Raw genomic sequence first — 25,770 nt, forward strand, 5'->3', positions numbered from 1 at the left:
CACTCTCACTGGAGTGCCTGTGTTTTGTGCTCCATTCCTGGGGTAGGGCTTGAACCAATTTCCGTGAGGGATATATCACCGACCTGAGACACTAGTCAAATTTTTAATTCTCTGCAAACAAAAAGAATATGTTCAAGCCTTGCGCCTTTTTGAAAATACCAGGCTACTTAGGGAGCCTATAGTTCCCCATTGCTTACTTCATGCCAACACCTTGGCCAGTCAGTATTGATTTGACATCCAATATACACCTTTTTCTCCTGTAGCATAAATTATTGTGATTGTTTGAAATTTGGTATTTGACTCCAGTGCACCAATGACAGTACTGCACTCGCATCGATGCATGTCTGACAAAAATAAAAGGTTAAACCATCAGTCCCCTCTGGAAGATGTTGAAAATTCTAAGACATTATTTTGACAAAGAGCAAGGGAATTATTCCGAATGATCTGCCAAGTATTTATTGCTCCACCAACATTACTGAAAAACAGATTGAGATTCGACCATGGGATGTGGGTGTCACTGGGTGGGCCAGCATTTATTGTCCATCACTGAGGGAAATTAAGAGTCAACCACTTGGCTGTGGATCTGGAGTCACGTGTAAGGATGACAGATTTCCTCCCCTAAAAGACATTAGTGAACCAGATGGGTTTTTACGACAATCGATAATGGTTTCATGGTCGCCTTTTGAATTCAAATTTCACCATCTGCCATGGCAGGATTCGAACCCAGAGCATGACTCTGGGTTTCTGGATTACTAGTCCAGCGACAATACCACTACTATTTGATGCAGCTTGCCTTTAACCTGATGAGTGCAAGATGAAAAACTTCAACAGTATGTCTCCCTTTCAGCAGTGTTTTTTCTTACTTAAAAACTGATCTTGTTCCTCTCCAAAGAGGGCTGGGAGGGTGAGCACCTGTCTTCCTTTCCTACCCATATCCTGACATTTACCAATCACTGGAGGTAGCTCTCTGTCATTATGTACCCCAGCCTCTTCAGGAGGGTGTTGCTGGCTTTGATGAACACATTTTTTAAATGAGGCAGCTCTGGGTGCCTCTTTGATTTTCTCAATTTGGCTGTCTTCCATTTAGGAAGGGTACAATGTCAGATTTTATATGTACTCTCTTCTATTCATCTGAGGACTGTTAATGTCTGCCTGATCTAAATTAATGTGAACTCTCAAACTGTTTGGAATGAAATTTCCATCTTAAATATGTAATTGAAAGTCAGCGCCACCTTTTTGATTTTGTTTGGGATTTCAGCTGTTGTGAATCACATCTATAATTATTTAACATCACCTTCATTCATTTCCTACGATAATTGTCCAGCTCCATTTTCTATTATATTAAGTTAATCAACACTTAAGTCAAACACACGTGGGGAAATTTCAGACATGAATGAATTATCTAATATATTACAGGTATTCGCCATTTGAAATCCGCTCTAATAGCACATGCTTGTTTTGGCATGGGTGGTAAATTTGGCATGTTTCCTAATAGTGTTGTTGCCCTTTTTTTGTTTAACAGTTACTGAGGATACTCAGTAAATGTAAGAGTATCTAATTATTTTTTTCCAATTAAGAGGCAATTTAGCGTGGCCAATCCACCTACCCTACACATCTTTTGTGTTGTGGGGGTGACACCCACGCAAACATGGGGAGAATGTGCAAACTCCACAGGGACAGTGACCCAGAGCCAGGATTGAACCTGGGACCTCGGCGCCGGGAGACAGCAATGCTAACCACCGCACCACAGTGCTGCCCACTGCGTCACAGTGCTGCCCTAGGATACTCATTCTTTTACAAATAAAACATACTAATGCTCTCTGACCCTCCAGACTCGCTCCCCGCCCGCTCACTCACCCTTCTGACTCGCTGTCTCCCTCCCTGACCGGCTACTCACTGACCCTCCAGACTCACCGTCCCCCTCCCTGACCGGCTACTCACTGACCCTCCAGACTCACCGTCTCCCTCCCCGACCGGCTACTCACTGACCCTCCAGACTCACCGTCTCCCTCCCCGACCGGCTACTCACTGACCCTCCAGACTCACCGTCTCCCTCCCCGACCGTCTACTCACTGACCCTCCAGACTCACCGTCTCCCTCCCTGACAAACCAGCTCACTGACCCTCCAGACTCACCGTCTCCCTCCCCGACCGGCTACTCACTGACCCTCCAGACTCACCGTCTCCCTCCCCGACCGGCTACTCACTGACCCTCCAGACTCACCGTCTCCCTCCCTGACCGGCTACTCACTGACCCTCCAGACTCACCGTCTCCCTCCCCGACCGGCTACTCACTGACCCTCCAGACTCACCGTCTCCCTCCCTGACAAACCAGCTCACTGACCTTCCACTTGCTTCTCCCACTTGCAGCTCCTGTCTCTCTCTTGTTCGCTCTCTTCCTCCTTCCTCGCGTCTCTCCAACAAGCCCTCACTCAGCCAAGGTTGGGAAAAGGAAAAGGCAGGTGAGGAAGAGCAGGACTGTTGATGTGGTCATGCAGTGGGTGCAGAAGACTCGGGGGGATTGTTGGGAAGGTTAATGGAGAGTGGTGGAGGGTTGCTGAGCAAAGGGTTGAGGGAGTGGTGACGAACAAGAAAACTAGCGGGCTGGAAAGTTGGGAGAGATGGCAAGTGGAGGTAATTTGAAAGATTTAGTACTACATGTTACTAAGAGTTGTAAGTTTACTTTTTCGAACTGGATGGAGAATAATTTTCACTAATTAGGCTTAAGGGAACTGTGGTGGTATGCATCACTGTAAATACACAAGGGGTTAATGTAGATACACTAGGGCACTGTAAATACACAAGGGGTTAATGTAGATACACTAGAACTAAATAAACACTGGAGGGAGTACCAGAGACATTGTGACACACAGACATTCAACTAATAGATCAATAAGATAGGACACGACCAATGGGCAGTCAAGACACACCCAGAGGTGACACTTATCACAAGGGGGCTACCTGTATAAAAGGACAGGGCACACATGCTCTTTCTCTTTCCATAGGCGACGCTCAGAGAGACAGGGGCAGGTCAGGAAGCATCACATCCACCGCATGGCTTAGAGCAGACTGGTTAGTTAGATTGTGTCACTATAATAACATTAGCAGGAGAGTCGAACCCAAGGAGGAGAATTGTTAACTGTTCAATAAATGTGTTAAACCTATCTCCAAGACTGAACCTTCCTTTGTCAGAGTGCACATCAAGGAAGCAACTTATGCCATGTGAAGAAGCATAACACAATAGGAACCAATAGGCTTTTAATGTATTTATGATTTAACATATAACATGTTTCCTTATTGAAAAGTGATTTTCATTTGGCATGTCATGTTTCAGGATCGATCTAGGAATGCTAAACAATTGATAGCTGGACTCCTATTGAAATACCCCCTCTGGATACAGGCTCTGATCCTCACAGTTAATTTCCTTGTCTCTTTCAGCTGAATCTTTCAAGGAGTTTGCAGAACTACTGCAGGATGTGGAAGACGAAAGAATAATGATGGTAAGCAGTTTACTTCAAGCCATACCTACAAAGATGCAGCATGTCGAAGGTTATCTAAATTAGCCAACAAATTGATTGCTTCCCTGATCAATGTATGTGCCACAGTGTATGTGGCAGGGATCATTTAATCTCTCCATCAGGGAATACTGATCTGTTAGATATCAATGCCCATGGCAGATTCTGAGGTTAGTGCGATCAATTTCTGTTGCTGGGCAAAGAATTCTGTAGATTGGTAGCAATTTGTGAATCCCTGGTTTTCTCCAAATGCTAGGTCGTACTTTATTATTTTTTTTAAATAAGAGGGTGGGATTCCGCCCCCTCCTCCCTGCGGCATGTACTGCAGCGGTGAGATGGTCTGCCTTTGACCGGCAGCATGATCTTCTGGTCCCGTCACTGTCAATGGGGTTTCCCGTTGTTCATACCCTCCGCCACCGGGGATCCCATGGCAAGGGGGGTTGCCATTGGCGGGTCCGGGTGATCCTGGAAAATCCCATCCACTAAAAGATTTGTTTTAGTGAACGATTTTAGTGAAAGATTCGACACGTTGTCGAAGGCTTGCATCGTAAGCTCATCAGGACAAATGGAGGAATGCTATATTTCAAACGATCAGAACAATTTAGACTGCAGGAAAAAATGGTGCTGATTGGTTGGCAATTTGACTTTGATTGGCCAAGGCATTGTCACGGAGAAAACAACAGGAAACTAAATCTCATGCTTGCAAAATCCAAGAGAAACCTTTGCTGTCAGATGTGATTCCATGATTGGGCAGCACTTGCTGAATACTCCTGAGTACGCTAACAGCTACACTCACAACCGACTGAAGATGGTCAGTCGAACTCCTAAAATCTATGCCTACTAGAAGTGATATACATTTACACACAGGGACCCAGTCTGTCTGTAAGCAAAACAAATAAATTCAAGCCTTGCGTCTTTTTTGAATTGCCAGGACGCCTTGGGAGTATTAGATCCCCGTTGGTGTCTCCATGACAACGTCTTGGCCAACATTCCAACTGCTTTCCTGTATTATAAATGGCTGTGGTTGCTTGTTTGAACTTTGGTATTATTGTCCTTGTCCTGGTGAGTGCAAGATGAAAATATTTGACAACTTGTCTCTCTCTTTTCAGCAATATTCAAGCTCTGTATCACCAAGATTTGGTGGTGTGATCATTAAAATGTTCAGGGCCAGAGTTTGCTGCAGAACTTTGAACAGCAGCTGCTCTTGCAACCTTTCATTCAAAAAATGCCTGCCCCCAAAGTTGCTGGAGGTCAGAATGATAGCAGTGAGGCAATGAAAGAGGGCACCTTGGACCTGAGTCATCGAGCAATCAGCAGGCTCTCTCTGTGCCAAATGGGAATTCAGGATTGGGGAGAGAAAACACTGAAAAGACTGAGAAAGGGGACAAATGAAGGAGATTAATTCAATGTCAAATCAGGTACAGTAAGAAGTCTTACAACAGCAGGTTAAAGTCCAACAGGTTTGTTTCAAATCACTAGCTTTTCGAGAAATATATATATATATATTAATATATATAAATATGTAGACAAAGTCAAATTTGCAAGACGATGCCAAGGTCATCCCCACACCCTCACTTGCCTTCAAACATCCGCGCAACCTCAAACAAACCATTGTTTGCAGCAAACTACCCAGCCTTCAGAACAGCGACCACAACACCACACAACCCTGCCATAGCAATCTCTGCAAGACGTGCCAGATCATCGACATGGGTACCACCATAACACGTGAGAACACCACCCACCCTGTATGTGGTACATACTCGTGCAACTCGGCCAACGTTGTCTACCTCATACGCTGCAGGAAAGAATGTCCCGAAATGTGGTACATTGGCGAGACCATGCAGACGCTGCGACAACGGATGAACGGACATCGTGCGACAATCACCAGGCAGGAATGTTCCCTTCCAGTCGGGGAACACTTCAGCAGTCAAGGGCATTCAGCCTCTGATCTCCGGGTAAGTGTTCTTCAAGGCGTCCTTCAGGACGCGCGACAACCTTAGATTCATGTCGCATTACATTCATCCCCCACCATCTGGCCTGGGCTTGCAAAATCCTACCAACTGTCCTGGCTTGAGACAATTCACACCTCTTGGGGTTACCCGTATCTCTGGATCTGGAAAGACTTAATTACCTGCAAATGCTCGCATTCAAAGCATTGTCTTGCATCTTTGACTTTGTGTATATATCTGTTTCTGGAACCTACCTCTTCATTCACCTGAGGAAGGAGCAGTGCTCCGAAAGTTAGTGATTCGAAACCAACCTGTTGGACTTTGAACCTGGTGTTCCTACTGTGCTCACCCCAGTCCAACGCTGGCATCTCCAAATAAGGTACAGGAAGAGAAATGGAGAGGGAAAGAAAGATTGGATTGGGAGAGAGTAAAAAGACCAAGGAAAAGTAAGAGAGAAAAAAATAAAATTAGCATTTCTAAAATCGCTCCAAAAAAATCAAAAACGTTAAGGAATTAAAATCCATATTTTTAATAATTGCGTTTCGGTGCCAGAGAGGTTGATGGGCAGCCACCCACCTCTATCAGCCGGAATGTTCCGGTGGTTCTCACTGACAGGATCTTCCGTTCCTGCTGATGGCAGTCCCCCGCTGTGGATTTCCCGGTGAGGGGTGCATAAAATGCAAAGCCCTGTTGACAAGATCCCACCGCCAGCCAATAGAGATAGAGAAATACAGCACAGAACAGGCCCTTCGACCCACGTGTTGTGCCGAACTTTTGTCCTAGGTTAATCATAGAATTTTGGACACTAAGGGCAATTTATCATGGCCAATCCACCCAACCTGCACATCTTTGGACTGTAGGAGGAAACCGGAGTACCCGGAGGAAACCCACGCACAAACGGGGAGGATGTGCAGACTCCGCACAGACAGTGACCCAAGCCGGAATCGAACCTGGGACCCTGGAGCTGTGAAGCAATTGTGCTAACCACCATGCTACCGTGCTGCCCTTAAGAAGAAATTTATCTACACTCCATTATTCTACCCTAATCCATGTACCTATCCAATAGCCGCTTGAAGGTCCCTGACGTTTCCGACTCAACTACTTCCACAGGCAGTGCATTCCATGCCCCCACTACTCTCTGGGTAAAGAACCTACCTCTGACATCCCCTCTATATCTTCCACCATTTACCTTAAATGTATGTCCCCTTGTAATGGTTTGTTCCACCTGGGTTAGCTTAATGGACAAATGCAGAAAGTTCCTTTGTTTCAAATAAAATAGCCAGAAATATTCAGTTTGGGAGAGTAAGTGTTCCGGCTGGAACTGAATAGCGTGAAATGCGCCTTCCTGCTGCCGGCGGTTCAGCTGGGGCCAGAACTCACGCTTAGCAAGCTGGAGCTGCTTGTAAACGCCCCAATCATGACACACTCTCATTCCAGCCCGGAGATGGCTCAGCACCCCCCCCCACCCCCCACCACCACCACCTCCTGATTTTAAGTGGACCAACTGCCTGATGTCATTGAGGAGATGAAGGACATCCTCTTCCCCTGGATGGGCCAGTGAGGAGGTGGCAGAGACGGTCAGTGCTGCCAGTCTCACCAGGGGGAGACAGACAGCTCGTGATCCTGAGGGGTGGGTGTCACTGTTGAAGCCTCTGCCCGGAGAGGGGTAGTGTGCCAGGGAGGGTTCCAAAGGCCACTGTGCAGATGCCCTATGGTTGGGGTGAGCTCTGCTAATCCCCTCCTTCCTCTACAGTGGGGCTGGGCTTCTGAGGAGTGGCAAAACCCGGGGGAGCCGGTGATGGCCACGTTATCCCTTGACGATACTGCTGGGGTATGAGGGTTTCCAAAGGGGCAGCCAGCGTGGCCTCCAACATCACCAGAGGCTTACTGAGCATTTACAGGACCCTGTGTGAACAGCCAGGAGCCTGTAGGTAGTACCAGGAGTGCGTTTAATCACCTACTACAGCAATGGCGGTCTGTGCCAAGCTATCCCCAGCAAGCCCAACACGTTTTTGAGAGTTTGAGTTTCTTCATTTTCTCGTTCTCCCTCAATGGCCATGGCGTCCAGGCCCCGTTTCTAAATACTTCCACCAATTTGTGTCCATCTGACTCCTGCCTAAATGGGGGTGGAGCACACTTGTGTCCAACATGCTAATGAGATTTAAATCCACGCGAATTAGGGTTTTGCATGTGTCATGTGAGAGTACCTTTAAGAAATGGATGTTTAAGCAATGTACCTTTTAAGGAATGGAGCAGCTCATATTACTGAAGTGATGTCAGAGGGTGGGGGTAGCTGAATTGAGCTCACTTCTGCTTTTTGGGAGTTTGTTAGTTTCAGTTTGAGAGAGAGCAGCTGAAAAGTGCCTGGCTGATTTGCTGTGAGCTGTTTGAAAGGAAGAGCCAGTTTTGAGGAAAAGAGCTTGGGTGTGTCTGTGTTTGCAGTGAGCTGGATCGGCTGTGATCTTTGCCAGGAAAGACTATCTCGGAATCATTTGGGTGATTTAAACTCATAATAATAATATCTTCAACCTGATGTGTTTCTGTTTAAAGGCGTTAAGTCTTTTGGAGGTTTGAAGGAACATTTTTAGGGATTATTTAGTGTTGTATTATTTTCGGGGTTATCTTTGAAGTAAGGGGTGGTAAATGATCCAATGTTTATTTAAAAAGGTTAAGTTGAATTCATGGAATAAACATTGTTTTGTGTTTAAAAACCCACGTGTCCTTAATTGTAATACCATACCTGGGGAACAAGCCGTGTGCTTCAAAAGCAACAATACATTAAAGGGAGAGGTTGGTTGAACTCTGTGATACATTTTGAGGTTCTGAAAATGCTTCTCCCATAACACATGGGGCACGAACTTCGCTAAAGCCGCCAGTGTAATCAGCATCGGACGCATATCGTGGTTTTTACATTACCCGCTATTCTCCGCCGGATTGTAATTCTATATAGCAGCGGCGGGAGGCAGGGAATTCAGGCCACTGTTTTCGGAAAGCCAAAATTGGAGTGGTGCTACTGGGACAGCAACGTTTGGACACTGACTTTTAACCATTCCTATGGTTCTTGCCTGAAGATGCTGTACCGTATATCCGTAGATAACAGGGAGCACCCTTAGCCTGGCTGTTACTTGACTGCAAATTCTGGCCTAATGTGTTAAAAAAAATATTTGTCAAGAAATAACATAGTCATTGGTGCAAATACAAGTTCCACATTTACAATTCAGTCCGAATGAATGAACCTAAGGAACCAGCGAAAAAATGAGTAACCATCAGAAAATTGAGCAATCAAATCCTATCTTTTCATACATTATCGTTCATTAACCATTAATAATTACAGACAACTAGTTCATGCAAAGCATCCTGTACTGAAGTCAGTATATCGGTGCTTCCAAAAACTTTCCCACTGTGATGTTCAATACCCCTCTGGTTCTCTAATCTCCGTCTGGGAAGGAAATCTGCCGTCCTTGCCTGTTCTTGTTTACATGTGACTCCAGACCCACAGCAATGTGGGTAACTCTTAACTGCCCTCCGAACTGGCTCAGCAAGCTACAGGGGAAACAGCGCTACCTATAATTCAGCCCTTAATTTCAAAGTTTTAGTTACTGAAGAAATGTGGATTGATTCAAGATATTAAGGGGAGCAGGTATCATAGAATTCATAGAATTTACAGTGCAGAAGGAGGCCATCCGGCCCATCGAGTCTGCACTGGCTCTCGGAAAGAGCACCCCACCCGAGGTCAACACCTCCACCCTATCCCCATAACCCAGTAACCCCACCCAACACTAAGGGCAATTTTGGACACTAAGGGCAATTTATCATGGCCAATCCACCTAACCTGCACATCTTTGGACTGTGGGAGCAAACCGGAGCACCCGGAGGAAACCCACACACACACTGGGAGAACGTGCAGACTCCGCACAGACAGTGACCCAAGCCGGAATCGAACCAGGGACCCTGGAGCTGTGAAGCAATTGTGCTATCCACAATGCTACTGTGGGCGGAATATTCCCAGGGCTGCCAGAGGGCAATGCCTGGCCTTATCCCTCCACTAATGGGGCCCCCAGTACCTTCATGCCTTTGGCATAGGCATCATGAAGAGATTTTGCTTTGGAATGCATGACGTCACGCTGCCAGGGAGGGTGGGGTTGTATTCATCTTGGGCGGACGCTGCGGCACACACTGCTTTAATTTTATTAAAATGTATCTAAATTCATAAAAATCGGGCTCATGCCCTCATTGTTTGTGAAAACTCTGTTTTGGCCCCCTCCTGTGATTTAGCGGCAATGATGGGATTTGAGCCTGTGGTGAGCAGGGCAGCTTGATGGCTCCCTATTTCTGTTGGTTGGGGAGACCGGGTGCAGGAGATCTCGGACGGGATTCTCTGGCCTTCCGGCCACGTGTTTCTCGGCAGCGGGAGGAGGTGTGATGTTTGCTGACGGCGGGTTTCTCTGCTCCTGCCGCAGTCAGTGGGAATTCTAAACACCGGCAAACCTGCGGGCGGGAGTGCGCTGCCCGTGGGACCAGAGAATGCCGCTGCCACTGAACGGCCAGAAAATTCTGGTCCTAGTCTTCAAACATTGGAGCCTGATTTTTCAGGAGTGAAATTAAGAAACGCTTCTACATACAAAGTAGAAGTATGGAATTCTCTTCTAAAAATGGTAATTTATGCGGGATTAATTGTTCACTTTAAATCCACAATTACTAGATTTTTGGAAGCAAAGGTATTAAAGTATGTGGGGAAAGGTGGGCGGAGGTCCTGTGGGGCAGTGGGTTGAGCCCCTACCTGGCCAAACGGGTTGCTTGTCAGCCTGTACATCTTTCCAATACACCTGGTGCCAGGTGGCAAGAGAGGGGGAGTTGGGTTGAGGTTTTTCTGTCGGACCTGTTGACACTGGGTTCAGGGAAGATGTTTGAAGTGTTGGATATTTGTCCACCCCGGGCTGGATTATTTCTGAGGGAATAAATCAATTTGGGAGGCGAGGCAAGAGAGATGCTGTGCAATAGAAGGTTTTGAATCAGGATTTTGCATCTGAAGCAAGTTTTGCAACTTTACAAATATGTTTGCCACCTCGATCTTTCAGCACTAGCAGGATATGTAATTTTTGACAGTCATATGATGTTTTATTTTTTTTTTTTTAAATAATTTTTATTGGAATTTGTTACAGAAAATATAACAACAAACAATGAAAAGCAACAATAAACACCATAATAACTGTAACACCCCCAAGACCGTATAAACGCATGTATCACACACCCCCACCCCCCCCAAACCCAGTAAACAACAAGAGAACTTAAAAATAAATTAAATTAAAATTAAGTAAGCAAACATAGTCAACGTCCCCTCCCCCCCCCGGGTTGCTGCTGCTGCTGACCCAGTACCCTATCGCTGAGCCAGAAAGTCGAGGAAGGGCTGCCACCGCCTAAAGAACCCTTGTACCGATCCTCTCAGGGCGAATTTGACCTTCTCTAGCTTAATAAAACCCGCCATGTCATTGATCCAGGTCTCCACGCTTGGGGGCCTCGCATCCTTCCATTGTAGAAAGATCCTTCGCCGGGCTACTAGGGACGCAAAGGCCAGCACACCGGCCTCTGTCGCCTCCTGCACTCCCGGCTCCACCCCAACCCCAAAAATCGCGAGTCCTCAGCCTGGCTTGACCCTGGATCCTACCACCCTCGACACCGTCCTCGCCACCCCCTTCCAGAACTCCTCCAGTGCCGGGCATGCCCAGAACATATGGGCATGGTTCGCTGGACTCCCCGAACACCTGACACACCTGTCTTCCCCCCCAAAGAACCTACTCATCCTAGACCCGGACATGTGGGCCCGGTGCAGCACCTTGAATTGGATGAGGCTAAGCCGCGCACATGAGGAGGAAGAGTTAACCCTCTCCAGGGCATCAGCCCATGTCCCATCTTCGATCTGTTCCCCCAGTTCCCCTCCCACTTAGCCTTTAGCTCCTCTACTGACGCCTCCTCCACCTCCTGCATTACCTTGTAGATATCCGATATCTTCCCGACCCAGACCCCCGAAAGCACCCTGTCACTCACCCCCCTCGCGGGAAGCAAAGGGAATCCCTCCACCTGCCGCCTAGCAAACGCCTTTACCTGCAGATACCTGAACATGTTCCCCGGGGGGAGCCCAAATTTCTCCTCCAACTCCCCCAGGCTTGCAAACCTCCCATCAATGAACAGGTCCCTCAGCTATCTGATGCCCGCTCTGTGCCAACCCTGGAACCCCCCATCAATGTTCCCCGGGACGAACCGATGGTTCCCCCTTAACGGAGCCTCCATCGAGCCTCCCACTTCCCCCCCTATGTCGCCTCCACTGCCCCCAAATCTTGAGGGTAGCCGCCACCACCGGACTCGTGGTATACCTCGTAGGAGGGAGCGGCCACGATGCCGTTACCAGGGCCCCCAGGCTTGTATCTCCACAGGACGCCATCTCCAACTGTTTCCATGCTGCCCCCTCCCCCTCCATCACCCACTTGCGCACCATCGACACATTGGCCGCCCAATAATACCCCGAGAGATTGGGTAACGCCAGCCCCCCACCATCTCTACCCCTCTCCAAGACCCTCTTCACCCTCGGGGTCCCATGCGCCCAAACAAAGCTCATGATGCTGCTAGTCACCCTCCTAAAAAAAAGGCCCTAGGGATAAAGATGGGCAAACACTGAAAGAGGAACAAGAACCTCGGGAGAACCGTCATTTTGATGGACTGCACTCTACCCGCCAGCGATAGCGGCACCATGTCCCACCTTTTGAATTCCTCCTCCATCTGCTATATGATGTTTTAATAATAATAATCGCTTATTGTCACAAGTAGGCTTCAATTAAGTTACTGTGGAAAGCCCCTAGTTGCCACATTCCGGCACCTGTTCGGGGAGGCTGGTACGGGAATTGAACCCGCGCTGCTGGCCTTGTTATGCATTGCAAGCCAGCTGTTTAGCCCACTGTGCTAAACCACCCCCTAACTGTTTCAGTAAATGTTTCAATGCAATGTTGAGTTAGTGCATTACGTTAAACTGCTCTTGCATGTGGGATGAAACAAATCTTTGGTTAAAAAATCCATGCTCAAGGTGTGGATCATCTTGTTGGTCACAGCTTTCCAATGAGGAAATAAAGGATTTTAAAAATTCGAGTATTTTAGTTAATTCACTGTCCAATTTATCCCTTGTTGTAAGTTTGAAAGCTTTTAAAAATCTTTAACCACAATCTTTTTTTTTTGTAACCGCTAAATGTCGATGGACTAATGGCAGGATGTAGATATATCTATCAGTGCATGGACGATTGTAGGATTGATTATCCCCTGCTCACTTGGGGTTTTGAACTTGTCATGGCAGGGTTGGGACAGATTTCTGTTGGGCAAGGAGTTGAGAGTTATGGGGGGCATACTGGAAAGTGAAACCGAGACCACCACTTGATCAGCCACGATCTTAACGATCTTCTTGAATGGTGGAGATGGCTAAAAGAGCCAAATATGCTACCCCCGTTCCTATGTTTAATGGCGCTGTCTGATTGCGCTCCATTGCTTTATTGCATTTGAAACTCAGTTTCTAATAAAGACGACGTGTGTTTCTATATTTCCCCTGTCTTGTGGTGCTGGACAGTACCATTCTTCTCAAGAAAAGATCTCCCCCAGACAGATATTGCTTTATATTCAGCTGATAATTGTTTTTTCCTCTTTTTTGTGTGTGTGTTGGTTAGTGAGAAAATAAATGAATGCAGATAATGTGAAATAAAGAAGCTACAACTCCTTTTTTAAAAAATAACTTGGCGCACAGCGTCACAGGTTGGCAACAGTCCGTTGTGATCAATCTGATTGAGTGGGGAAAACTTCAAACACATTAAACTGTGTGGCCTTTCCTTTTACAGAATTGAGTTTTTCCCATAATGTTACTCCCCTATTCTGATCTCCGTAGATTTTTCAGGTTTTTCTCGATCCTGGGTAGGTTGATTTTTTTTTTGTTTTGCTACCACTTCCAATCAGAGATTGGATCAGTAAGTTGCGATGGACGTCTGTCTATATCTGTTTGCCCTGATCTTGAGGCTAAAGTTCAAAAAGGTTGTGAATCTGAATTTATTTACTTGCCTTTGTTACAGATTCAGAACTCCAGTAACCTGTTAATTAAACCCTTGGAGACCTTTAAAAAAGACCACATCGGAGTTGCGAAGGTAAGCATTTTGAAACACTTTGCTGAACGTAGAGAATGGGAGCAGGCGTGGTCATTCGACGCATCGAGCCTACTCTGCCATTCAGAATGATCGGGGCGGACCCTCTATCTCAATGCTACACTCCTGTTCTCTCCCCATACCCCGTGACATATTTGGTATCTAGAAGTCTATCTGTTTCTTTCTTAAACATTGCTGTCTGTGCAACTTTCCAATGTGCTATACTTTTTTTTTCTTCTCCCTCTGCTTTCTTTACAACTTTACTGCCTTGAATAAACTGTTCAGTTCTGCTGCAGCTGTTATTGCCATTAAATGGGTTGGCAACTAACATATAGCTCATAGCCAAGTGACATAGTGTGGACCAGCAACGGTGCTGCTCCATTTGGAGACCTACAGACCTGGATCGGTGCACGGTGTATGAGTTCCAAGCCGTTGCTTGAATTTTGGGATGATTTTGAAAATAATTTTCTCTTGTTCATGGTCTCTTGAGGCCATGCACTTGCTATTGGCCAAAGGACAGATTGGTAACAGTTTGCAATGCTGTTGTGAATCTGTGCTGCAGAGGAATACCGTGGGTGTGTGCATGTGATCGTGATCGATCGTGATCCTCATTGATTTTGGGATGTTTTTTGGGTAATATATTAATTTGTCCATTCAAATGCAAAGTATTGTTTTATTGAAGGCGGTTTGTTAACATAATTACCTCTTTAACTGAAAAGAGCCAGTAAATATATGGATGAAACCCAAGGCTCTGTGCTTAGTTGGAAGCATGAACTCCTGATGATCATGTTCTCAGTGGGACTGGTATTTCTTGCGTAGGTGGGGAAGAATCAATGTGAGTGTTTGTTACATTGCTTGAAATTAATGGTGCAGATGATTTAGATTCACATTAGCCCTTCGTTCAGGGAAGTTGGAGTCCAACATTTTCTCCGTTAAGTACTTTCTGGCGAGAATCCACCCTATCATGGCCGATCATGTAATCAACGGGGCTGAATTCTCTCTCGCTCTTTGTTGACTGCTTATTGATTTAATCTAGGTCCATTGCAGGCATTTGCGATGTTGAGTTAGTGCTGCCCCCTTCTCTCCCTCCCATGGTTAAAACCCATGGGCTCACTTTTATTTTGCAAACATGACGAGTATGATTGCTTGCCAATCATTCAACCAGAAAAACAGCTCCAACAGCACAGATCTGACATAGGAAGATCAATCCCCACTGCAGCTTGCTTTCAATACGTAGATAATTCTGACATGATTCAGTGATTAAAGTGATAATACTTCTTCTCAAGGCTTTACCATTAGGAGTCCTGACTGGCAAACTTTGCTAAATATCAACATTTTCAGATAATTACATGTTTACTTTCAGTTTGTATTCATTTGGTGGTAATACTTTCATGAAGTAATTTTATTAAACTGCATTTTTCTATTGTTTGAAGTATGTCCACTGTGGCCATTTGAATTGGTTGTGAACCGTGTTGGGTGTTACACTGCTGGAAAACTGAGTGGGCGTTGGCATACTCTGCTCTCTACTGAACTGCAGATGGGTAAATTAGCTGTTACAAAGGTGCCTACGCCTATTCCTTCATTAATGAACAACAAATACCGACTCCCCTTTATTTTCCAGCCTGTTTTTAGGGTTCTTAGGATGGTTCTGTGTTGACCACTTCTGAGTCTGATTTTTTAAAAAATCTATTCCGTTTTAATGCTGGAGTCTGTGTGTTGTGCATCACTCGGCTCTTTGATGCACATCTGAGCCCATTCCGGACTAGCGGAGAATTCTGAATTCTCCCTCTGTGTACCCGAAAAGGTGCGGAATGTGGCGACTAGAGGCTTTTCACAGTGATTTCATTCAAATGAAAAATGAAAATCGCTTATTGTCACGAGTATGCTTCAATGAAGTTACTGTGAAAAGCCCCTAGTCGCCACATTCCGGCGCCTGTCCGGGGAGGCTGGTACGGGAATCGAACCGTGCTGCTGGCCTGCTTGGTCTGCTTTAAAAGCCAGCGATTTAGCCTTGTGAGCTAAACCAGCCCCTCATTGCAGTGTTAATGTAAGCCTATTTGTTACAATAAAGATTTATTTATTTATTTATTTATTTTATTCCTCTGGACACCTGACTTGTGCATAGAATCACTTTGCAGCAAGGATAAGTGGACAGTGATTAGAAATAAACGCCAGTGGCAGATCCCACCTCCTCTCCCCCTCCCTCTTTAGCCCAGTAATTCTGAGACCAATTATCAGCACTGAGAACTCACGATGATCAACACAGTTGGTTTGGATTATTGATTGTATCCAGCACCTTCCACCGTACAAGTCATGAAAGGATATATCAGCAGATAGGGAAATATCAGAATAGCCTTAATTACCCCAATGGTGCGCAACCAAGTTCACAAGATAATGGCGACAGAGCCACAGAATTTATGGAAAACCTTGCAGGAATAAACTAGACAAGGTAGAGCCCAGAAATTTAAGATAAGGGTCCCAAACTCTACAGAACGTATCCGATTTAGCTCAAAGTAAACAAGTGAAAAATTTCATTGGTATACATTCCGGAATGATTTATTGCCAATTCCGAATTGAAGGAGGCTTATCACTAACCCATGAACAAAGGACATTCTTTTGTGCTGCAAATGTTAGGATATTGTACAGCCTTTTCCCATTTGCATCATCATTTTTTTGTTCTGGAAGACCCAGTATCAGATGCAAAGGATCGAAGTATCAAAGGTCCTCTCAAGCTCTTTAAGGACATTCAACCAATAGGCTTTAATCTGGACACAGGGCCTAAAGAAGTGCAGGGCTCCACAGAAAGTAGGATTTTTAATACCGGTGAAATCTTAGCATCAAAGAGAAGAATTGTCTTACTGAGGATAAAATCCCTAAGTTGCAGATATCCAAAAAAGCAGCATTTTAGAATATCAAACCATTGACACAGTTGCTCAAAAGATAACCGGGTCGCACCATCAAACACGTCCCCTAGTCTACAGACCCTTCTAACCCTCCTGATATCGAAACTATGCTCCATGAAGACCCAGCTGAGAAATTGGAATACCCTGAATTGGAGAAAGGGCGGAAGTTAAATTAGATCTTCCCTGTTAACTCACAGACCATCCACCATGCCTTTAAGAATGTTAATAACAATAGGATTACCACACTTATCTGATCCCACCTTAGGGTACCTAAATAATAAAAGTGATTGCAAGGGGTACAAGGACTGGTCAACTTCAGCATCAAGCCATGTGGAGGAAAGGTCACCCCTAACCCATTCACGTATATGGTATTCGGCATCACTAGCAATCCTTTAGAACCAGATCAACTGCAGCTTAGTCAACCTTAAATAAGATTTTGTCCAAATAACTAAACAAACCAGAAATTTCTTTAAGGACCTCCACAGACGATAGAATGGACAGCACTTATTGAGGATAAAGTAGCCGAGACAACATATTCACCTTAATCAAGGCAATGCTATTGATTGGTGAATTTAGTGTGGGACTTTTGGGCTGTGTGGCTCAACTCTATGCTCAATACTGGTTAAGTATGAGGCCATTGGGAGAAGTGGAGGGGGAAGTGATCTTCTGTCTCAGTTTCAGGTTATAACTCCATTCTCTATTTCATTTGTAAGTTATAGTTCTAGTGCTTTTAAATATCACAGGAAATATCATTGTCTCCCTGTAGGGAGCCTGTCCGATAAATCATATAGCGTACAAATAGACCAATCAACCCTTGTGCCAGAGTGATCTGTTTGGTCCTTAGCCCTGCAAAGATTTATTTTTCAAGTATAAATCCAATTCCTACTTTTGAATTAGTTTCCTCCACTGATCTTAGGTAGTGAACTCTACTGTGGCAGTGAATTATGATGATGTAGTGTTTTTAAAAAGTTACTTCCGTTGGCTGTAAAGGTGTCCTGGCATGACTGTGCCCTCTCCTTCTTCCTGCAAACCCAGCAAGGCCTCCTCCAACGGTGGTGCTGCCAAGCCTCTGGCCCTCTAATTGGCTACGATAATTGATTGGGCAAGGGTGGCCAATTAATTGGCGGTAAAATGCTGCCCTGGGTCCTGTCACCCGCCCACGGAGAGACGGGTCCTAATTCTGATCCAGGAGGCGGGCAACTTGCCAATTGGTGAAATTCCGGTCAATATGTCTGCAGATTAGTTTTGAATTTCTGTCTGCTGAGGGCCCAGGTTGTGTCCTCTGGTTCTGCTGTTGTGGACAAAGTGGAGAAACTTATTCTGGTGCTTCCTTCCCCTTACCTGACAAAGACCACTCGTAGTGTTTCAGTTCGTTTTCGCAGTGTTGGTGGACGGCAATAATTCACATATTTGTTTTCAAATCCCTCTGCGGCCTCACCCCTCCCTAGCTCTGTACTCTCCTGCAACCCCACAGCCCTCCGAGATATCTGCACGGGGCAGCACGGTAGCATTGTGGATAGCACAATCGCTTCACAGCTCCAGGGTCCCAGGTTCGATTCCGGCTTGGGTCACTGTCTGTGCGGAGTCTGCACATCCTCCCCGTGTGTGCGTGGGTTTCCTCCGGGTGCTCCGGTTTCCTCCCACAGTCCAAAGATGTGCAGGTTAGGTGGATTGGCCATGATAAATTTCCCTTAGTGTCCAAAATTGCCCTTAGTGTTGGGTGGGGTTACTGGGTTGTGGGGATAGGGTGGAGGTGTTAACCTTGGGTAGGGTGCTCTTTCCAGGAGCCGGTGCAGACTCGATGGGCTGAATGGCTTCCTTCTGCACTGTAAATTCTATGAAATCTGCACCCCTTCTAATTTTGGGCCTGTTGTTCATTCCCAATTGTAATTGCTCCCCCATTGGTGGCTGTGCCTTCAGTTGTCTGGTCCCCAAGCTCTGGAATATCTTTCCTCCCCCTCTCTGCCTCTCTATCTCTCTTTTCCTCTCCTTTCAGGCACTGCATAAAACCTACCTCTTTGACCAAGCTTTTGCCCACTGACCTTGTATCGCCTCATGCGGCTGCTTTGTTTTAGAATGTTCCTGAGCAGCATGTTGGGGCGTTAAATGATGTTAACGGCACCGTGTAAATATAGGATATTGTATTAAATGGAGCAGTCACCAGCTTGTCCCTCGGAACTGATACCACTGAGGCTATCCTTGTAATGTAAATAACACATTTGTCTGGTACTCTTGTAATTATCAGAATGTTATATATGAAATGGACCATGTATTATCTCGGGTACAAATGTGTTCGGAGAAATCGGTCTTTCACAAGGCACAAAGCCAAATTATTGGAAATAGGATAAAAGCAAATTACTGCGGGTGCTAGAATGGGAAACAAAAACAAAAAATACTGGACAATCACAGCAGGTCTGACAGCCTCTGTGGGGAGAGAAGGGAGTCTGGGTGTCAAAAGAGTCATCCAGTCTCCACGTTAGTTCCCTTCTCTTTCCGCTGCAGGACATTTAGAGGTCAATTGCTGCTGGTCAGAGAGGCTGATGGTGTTTGCAAATATCTGGCTTGAAGTCAGAAGAAACCAGTGTGCCGTAACAGCACTTCCTCTCATTTTCTTTGTGTATTTTTTTGATATTCTAAAGTTTGATATCTGAAACTGGCGGTCTGTCTCATTGTGGGCAAATGCACTGTTTACCACCGTGTGCTAAGTGCTGCTGTACTGAATGTTGCATAATTAATTCAGGCAATCTGTCGTCTTTTGTCCAATGTGCTGTCAGTTTAATTTGGTGCCAGACTGTAGTTAATGAATTCCGAGACAGCAGCTGCCATTCCGAATCGGGCAGGAGAGAATCGATTGGAGCTGCCTCCCATCACAAAACAGTGAGAATTGCAGTTGATCTGAACACTGCTCTTAACTTCTGCCAAAAAATTACATATTTCTTGCTTTTGCCATGTTGATTTTCCAAATATTATTATCCCCCTCCCCATTGCTCTGTGGCCGGTCCTGATAAGCAATGTTGGGCCGTGTAAGCGTTGCCTCCAGTAACGGCTCATTATTCTGGCAATTACACTCATTCTGGACCAATGCTTTGTCTCTTTACTACACCCAGTACCACTCCCTTTGCCTTCTGTTCTATAATATCTGTGTTATTTAATTTCTCCCATCCTCTAACCTATCGCACACCTCCCTTTTTTTTTGTTCTTCCCTCCCTCTCTCCCTTTCGGCAGCTGAGAACCCATGTTCCTGCCCTTCCTTCAGTTCTCGAGAAGAGTCACGTTCAACTTGAAACCTTACCTCCCATTTCTCCCTCCATAGATGCTGCCACACATGCTGGGTATTTCCAGCACCCTCTGGGCGGGATTCTCCCAATGGGAGTCTAAGTGCCGACGCCAGAGTAAAAACCGGAGTGTTTTGCTCCGGCGTTGGCGCCCGTTCTCAGACTTCTATTCTCCACCCTCCGTGTGGGGCGAGCAGGGGCACTGCGCAATTTACAGGGGCGGGGCCTCGGCATGGCGTCAGAGATCCGGCGCCGCATAAAAGACGTGCGCCTTGGGTACCTCGCCTGCGCAGTTGGGCCGGCGGCAACTAGCGCATGCTCAGTGGCGCCGATGCCAACCAACGCGTGCACGGTAACCTCGCGGAGTGCTCCGGCCCCTCACCAACATGGCGCCGGGGTTCTGGGGCTGGTTGCACAAGGAAGTAGGCCCGGGGTGGGAGTGGCCGGCCCGCCAATTGGTGAGCCCCGATCACGGGTCAGACCCTATCGGAGGCCCCCCCTGGGAACGGAGCCCCACTCCCCCACAGGCCTTCGCGACGAGTACCCGCCGGCAGTGACCAGGTGTGGATGGCGCCAGTGGGACTGGGCCGTTTACATGTGGCCGCTCGGCCCATACGGGCCGGAGAATTGCCGCTCGCTGTTTGCAGTGATTCTCTGAGCGGCCTGGCGCGATTCACGTGGCGCTGGTTTCGGGGGGGGGGGGGGCGGGGGGGGGGGGGGGGGGGGGGGGAGAATCGCGCCCTCTGTTTTTATTCCAGTAGCTCATCTGGCCATGTTTCATTGTGTATTGCCATGGTGCCCAACCATGAGAGCATTAACGCAGACCAGCAAGTTATTTCCTCAAATGTCCGACCATTATGGTTGGTAGAGGCAGATTCAATAATAATTTTCCATCGGGATTTGGTGACTACTTGAAGGAAGAAATTTCCTGGGCTATGGGGAAAGAGCAAAGGACTAATTGGGAAGCTTTTTAAGCTATCTACCATTAATAAAATGGCCCCATTCTCTGTCATATTCCTAAATTCACGCTACTACCTGATTAGAAAAATAGAAAATTCTGGCACAGGAGGATGTCATTCGGCCCATCATGTCCATGTCAACCCCCCCCCCCCCCCCCCCCCCCCCCCCCCCACCCCCACCCACCCAGGCATTGCCTTCTTCCAGACCCTTCCATCAGGCAGAAGGTACAGAAGTCTGAAGACTCGCACATCCAGACATAGGAACAGCTTCTTCCCCACAGCTACTAGACTCCTCAACGACTCCCCATCGGACTGATCTGTTCCCTGTGAGAACACTATTCACGATGCCCTATGCTGATCTTGCTCATGTATTTGCTTTGTTTGGCCCCTTGTTCCACACTAACCAGTCACTGTTTTGTCGCTGTACCATTTGTCAATGTTCCCTGTTGATTAATCTTTTGTCTGCTATGTACGTACTGTGTACGTTCCTCGGCCGCAGAAAACTACTTTTCACTGTACTTCGGCACATGTGACAATAAATCCAAATCAAATCAAATCAAAGCAACAAAGAAGCTATCCAGCCTAATCCCACTTTCCGGCTCTTGGTCTGTAAACCTGTAGGTTGCGGCACTTCCAAGTACATATCCAAGTATTTGTGAAGTGTGATTAGGCTTTCTTCCTCCCCCAACCTCTCGGGCAATCCCTGGGTGAAAAAGTCCCTCTTAAACTTCCCTCTAATTCTCCTGCCAGTTACTTTGGGCGCGTTCCTCAGGCCACACTGGACTGGAAAATCAGCTCGCCGCGGCACAGCGTGGCCAGTGAAAGCCGGGAGACCCCGCTCCCGGGATCTACCCGGCTCGCAACGCCGTGTGAGATTCAACGTAATCTCGTGAGACGTTGCAAGGGGACTCCCGCCCACAATGGGCGAGATCACCTTTTAGTGAATCTGCATGTTACAGCTAGGCATTAAGCCTTATTCTAATGTGCAGATTCCTGAGGTGCCTGAGCCTTTGGTATTCGATCCCTTCACCTCAGGGACCTTGGGTGAGCGCCGTTTGGTACTGGTCCCCACAAACGGCGACAAGATGGAACGGCACTCGTGGGGTTCTCCAAGGGCATCAGTGGCCCCCAACTGGGTGCCCATTGGGAAGGGTGGTGCCCCGTTCTCTGCTGGTGCAAAATTAATCACATTTCTCCCTCCCTTTAGCTCTGGAGAAGAATCATACGGACTCGAAACATTAACTCTGTTTTTCTCTCTCTCCACAGATGTTGCCTGACCTGCTGAGTTTTTCAGTATTTTCAGTTTTTATTTTTATTTGGGAACTATGACTTTACTGGTGTGTAGCTGTCCCTCGCCCACAGCTCCAATGGGGCTATTGTATCAGAGTGCAAACACAGAGTAATGAACTGTGAAACTTTCTGGTGTATGTGATCCAGTTCTGCACGCAATGGTGCGCACACATACAAAGTCATCATAGGCTCAAATATGTGCATCATCACTTCTGTTTCGCAATGCCCAATTGTGAAATGACTGAGATTTTGGAGATGTGGGTTTTGTGGGCTCCAAGTTAACACAGTGAATTGGCACTCTAAACCGTTGCACTCTAAACCCTGGCATCTGGCTGCTTATTAAATCTGTTTTACATTTAAATTGCTCACCATTTCATTCCTCGTTTTAAAGTTGCCGATTTGTAAATATCTAAATTCTAGCTCGCAGCAAACTGCAGATCTCAAAGATAAATTGTTACCATCTTGACCCCTTTTATTTTTTTCCATCTCTTCTCTTGGACATCCTTCCTGATCTTGTTGAGTTATTCTTGGGTTTTGAATCTGTTTTCAATTGTCTTGCTTGCCAAGGGACAGAACTGTAAAAACATCACCGGTTTGCGAGGTGGAAGATTTGTGTCAGACTCCTGGGGCGGAATTCTCCCCCCCGCAGGGTCGAGGAATCGCCCGGGGCCAGTGTAAATCCCGCCCCCGCCGTGGCCGGAATTCTCCGCCACCCGGGAATCGGCGGGGGTGGGAATCGCGCCCCACTGGTTGGCGGGGCTCCCCGCAGCGATTCTCCGGCCCGCGATGGGCCGAAGTCCCGCCGCTGTCAGGCCTCTCCCGCCGACGTGGTTTAAACCACCTCTGCACCGGCGGGAGCAGGCTGCGTGAGCGGGCCCTGGAGTCCTGGGGGAGGGGGGGGGGGGTGCCCCCACGGTGGCCTGGCCTGCGGGCGGGCCAGTGCCGTGGGGGCACTCTTTTTCTTCTGCCGCCTCCACGGTCTCCACCATGGCGGAGGCGGAAGAGACCCCCCTCCACCGCGCATGCGCCGGTGGTGACGTCAGCGGCTGCTGACGCTCCGGCGCATGCGCGGACTCACGCCGGCCGGCGAAGGCCTTTCGGCCAGCCCCGACACCGGTCGGCGTGGTGCCAAAGGCCGTTGGCGCCAGTCGGCGGAGCGGGAGCCACTCCGGCGCGGGCCTAGCCCCTAAAGGTGTGGAGAATTCCGCACCTTTGGGGAGGCCCGACGCCGGAGTGGTTGGCGCCAATCCCCTACGCCGGGACCCCCCGCCTCGCCAGGTAGGGGAGAATACCGCCCCTGATCTCCATTATAGGTTGGCTAGTCATTCCACCAGAGATAGGTGTTTGAACAATTTGCATGGGACCATTTTTATATAATCACTCGCTAATTAATGAGTATGATTATTCACCTGGCAGGTGTTTCCAGGAGGTGGAATCGGCCCTTAAACTCTGGATCGCTGATCCTTTCCCAGGTTCCTTTTCTGAGCCTCCACCTGCCATTGGATGTAGTATCCCTTCAGTCAGGAGGTTTCTCCAAGTAGGTCTCTTCTGAACATGTGTCGCCCAGATGTCTATGTTGCGTTTCTAGAGTTAGAATAATAATAATCTTTTATTGTCACAAGTAGGCTTACATTAACACTGCAATGAAATTACTGTGAAAAGCCCCTCGACACCACATTCTTGCGCCTGTTCGGGTCTACAGAATTCAGAATGTCCAAATTACCTAACAGCACGTCTTTCGGGACTTATGTGGGGGTGGGGGGGGGGGGGGGGGGGGGGGGGGGACCGGAGCGCCCGGAGGGAACCCACGCAGACACAGGGAGAACGTGCAGACTCCGCACAGACAGTGACCCAAGCCGGGAATTGAACCTGAGACCCTGGCGCTGTGAAGCAACAGTGCTAAGTCTTCAAGGTGTATCTAAATACAGGACCGTTTTATATATGGGTCCTTTCACAAGATCAGGATGTTACAAAGTGCTTTACAACCAATGAAGTACTTGTGAAGTTACTGGAGTAATGTCAGAAACGTGGCAGAGCGGTTTCACACCGCAAGATCTCACAAGCAGCGATGTGATAATGAACTCTTGATCTAGTGATATTGATCAAGGGAGAAACAATAGCCAGGGCACCAGGAGAACTCCCGTGTTACCCGCGGGGCTTGGGGTGGAATCCCAGTGACTCGTCTTTTCTGTTCACAGGACAGAAAGAAAAAATTTGAAAAAGAGAGCGAGAAGTTCTACTCTGCGCTCGACCGACATCTGGGTCTATCCTCCAAGAAGAAGGAATCGCAGCTCCAGGAGGTAATGGTCTTCCGATTGTTATCAGTGGCAGAATTCATCCAGCCTGGCACACCAACCTTTTGCTTTCCTCATCCTGTTTGGGGAAAGAGAAAGTTCCGTCAGGAAAGGGAAGCTGTGAGCCAGGGCCCAGATGTGCTGAGTTGGAAATCTTTTAAATGTTGCTTGCACCACGTGTGCAACAAAGCACACAGCTTGCTTTTGTTCTCCGTTTCATCAAATTTTTATTAGTTTGTAAAGCCCTTTGCTTTTTCACCCACACGCCCCCCTTCCCTGCACCCCACAACTATTGAATATGTGGAATTGTTGATGCACTGCGTGCTGTGTCTTGCACAGTAATCAGATCAGGAGCTCGTACGTAACAACATCTACTCGGGGGTGGGGGAGTGGCACTGGGACAGATCCTGAAGTTATAAAGATCAGACGGTCGCACTGAGATAGATAATGAATGGGTCGAAACTAGATTAAAAGCAGCGGTCAATTTTTAAAAATGGTTGTACCAAGCTGATTTAATTGCAATATGCTGAAAAACACTTAAAAGTTCTGAAATTATTTTCCGCTGCCAATCTCATCCCCATAGCTGGGGCCCTTTGCTGTGTGCTTTCCCCAGTTTGTTTAGGTGGATCTGAACGATGTTCTGTTTTGTTTCAATCCAGGCTGATGTGCAGGTTGATAAAGAGAGACAGAACTTCTACGAGGCATCTTTGGAATATGTGAACAAGATTCAGGAGGTTCATGAGAGGAAGAAGTTTGAAGTGGTAGAGCCAGTAAGTTAGATCCTGTTTTTTTCCAATATTTTTTTTGTTTTACAGGAAATTTATTAATGCATTTCTCTCAGTCCTTCTCCTCTTGATGGTGCTGATTCACGTTGGCAGTGGCAGATCATTGGTGTCACTTGGATCCTTAGTTAATACGTTCACTTTTCGGCAACACCTCATATAGCAGCACCTTTAACTGAAGCATTATAAAATATGTCACAGAGCCACGTCGAGAGAAAGGACAAACAACCCCAAATTCTGGTCTGGGGGGAAGGTTTTAAAGGCGGAAATTGAGGCAAAGGGGATCAGGGAGGGAATTCCAAAGCTTAGGACCTTGGCTGCTGAAGGCACGGCTGTCAACGATGGAACAATTTAATATCGGCGATGCCCATTGGCCAGAGGAGCGCGGATATGTCACAAGAGCCACGTTGGGAGAAAGGGCAAACAACCCTCCAGTCACCCCTGCCTCCAAAAAGCCCCCTGGCAAAATCCTGCTCCATCTCCAAAATTCCTTTCCTCTCGCACGTCCTTGAATGTGTTGTTACCTCCCAGATCTCCACTTGAATTTTTTCCTGCCTTCAGACCAAAAGGCCTTTACCAAAGTCAGAAATGACATTCCCTGTGACTGAGGCGATGGTGCATTATCTCTCATTGTCC

The 25,770-nt window shown here is 47.1% G+C and overlaps 1 protein-coding gene across 4 annotated transcripts in view; it reads left to right on the forward strand.

Annotated features, from left to right (window-relative positions):
* Positions 1-25,770, forward strand: part of LOC119952435 (oligophrenin-1-like) — a 205,463-nt gene that overhangs the window by 72,582 nt on the left and 107,111 nt on the right. For all 4 annotated transcript variants that reach the window (XM_038776185.1, XM_038776182.1, XM_038776183.1 and 1 more), the window contains exons 3-6: positions 3,438-3,499; positions 13,563-13,634; positions 24,257-24,358; positions 25,012-25,122. In XM_038776185.1, coding sequence (XP_038632113.1) covers positions 3,438-3,499; positions 13,563-13,634; positions 24,257-24,358; positions 25,012-25,122 — 347 coding nt within the window. The remainder of the gene's footprint in view (positions 1-3,437; positions 3,500-13,562; positions 13,635-24,256; positions 24,359-25,011; positions 25,123-25,770) is intronic.

Source organism: Scyliorhinus canicula, chromosome 17, assembly GCF_902713615.1.
Source record: "Scyliorhinus canicula chromosome 17, sScyCan1.1, whole genome shotgun sequence".
Classification (NCBI taxonomy): domain Eukaryota; kingdom Metazoa; phylum Chordata; class Chondrichthyes; order Carcharhiniformes; family Scyliorhinidae; genus Scyliorhinus; species Scyliorhinus canicula.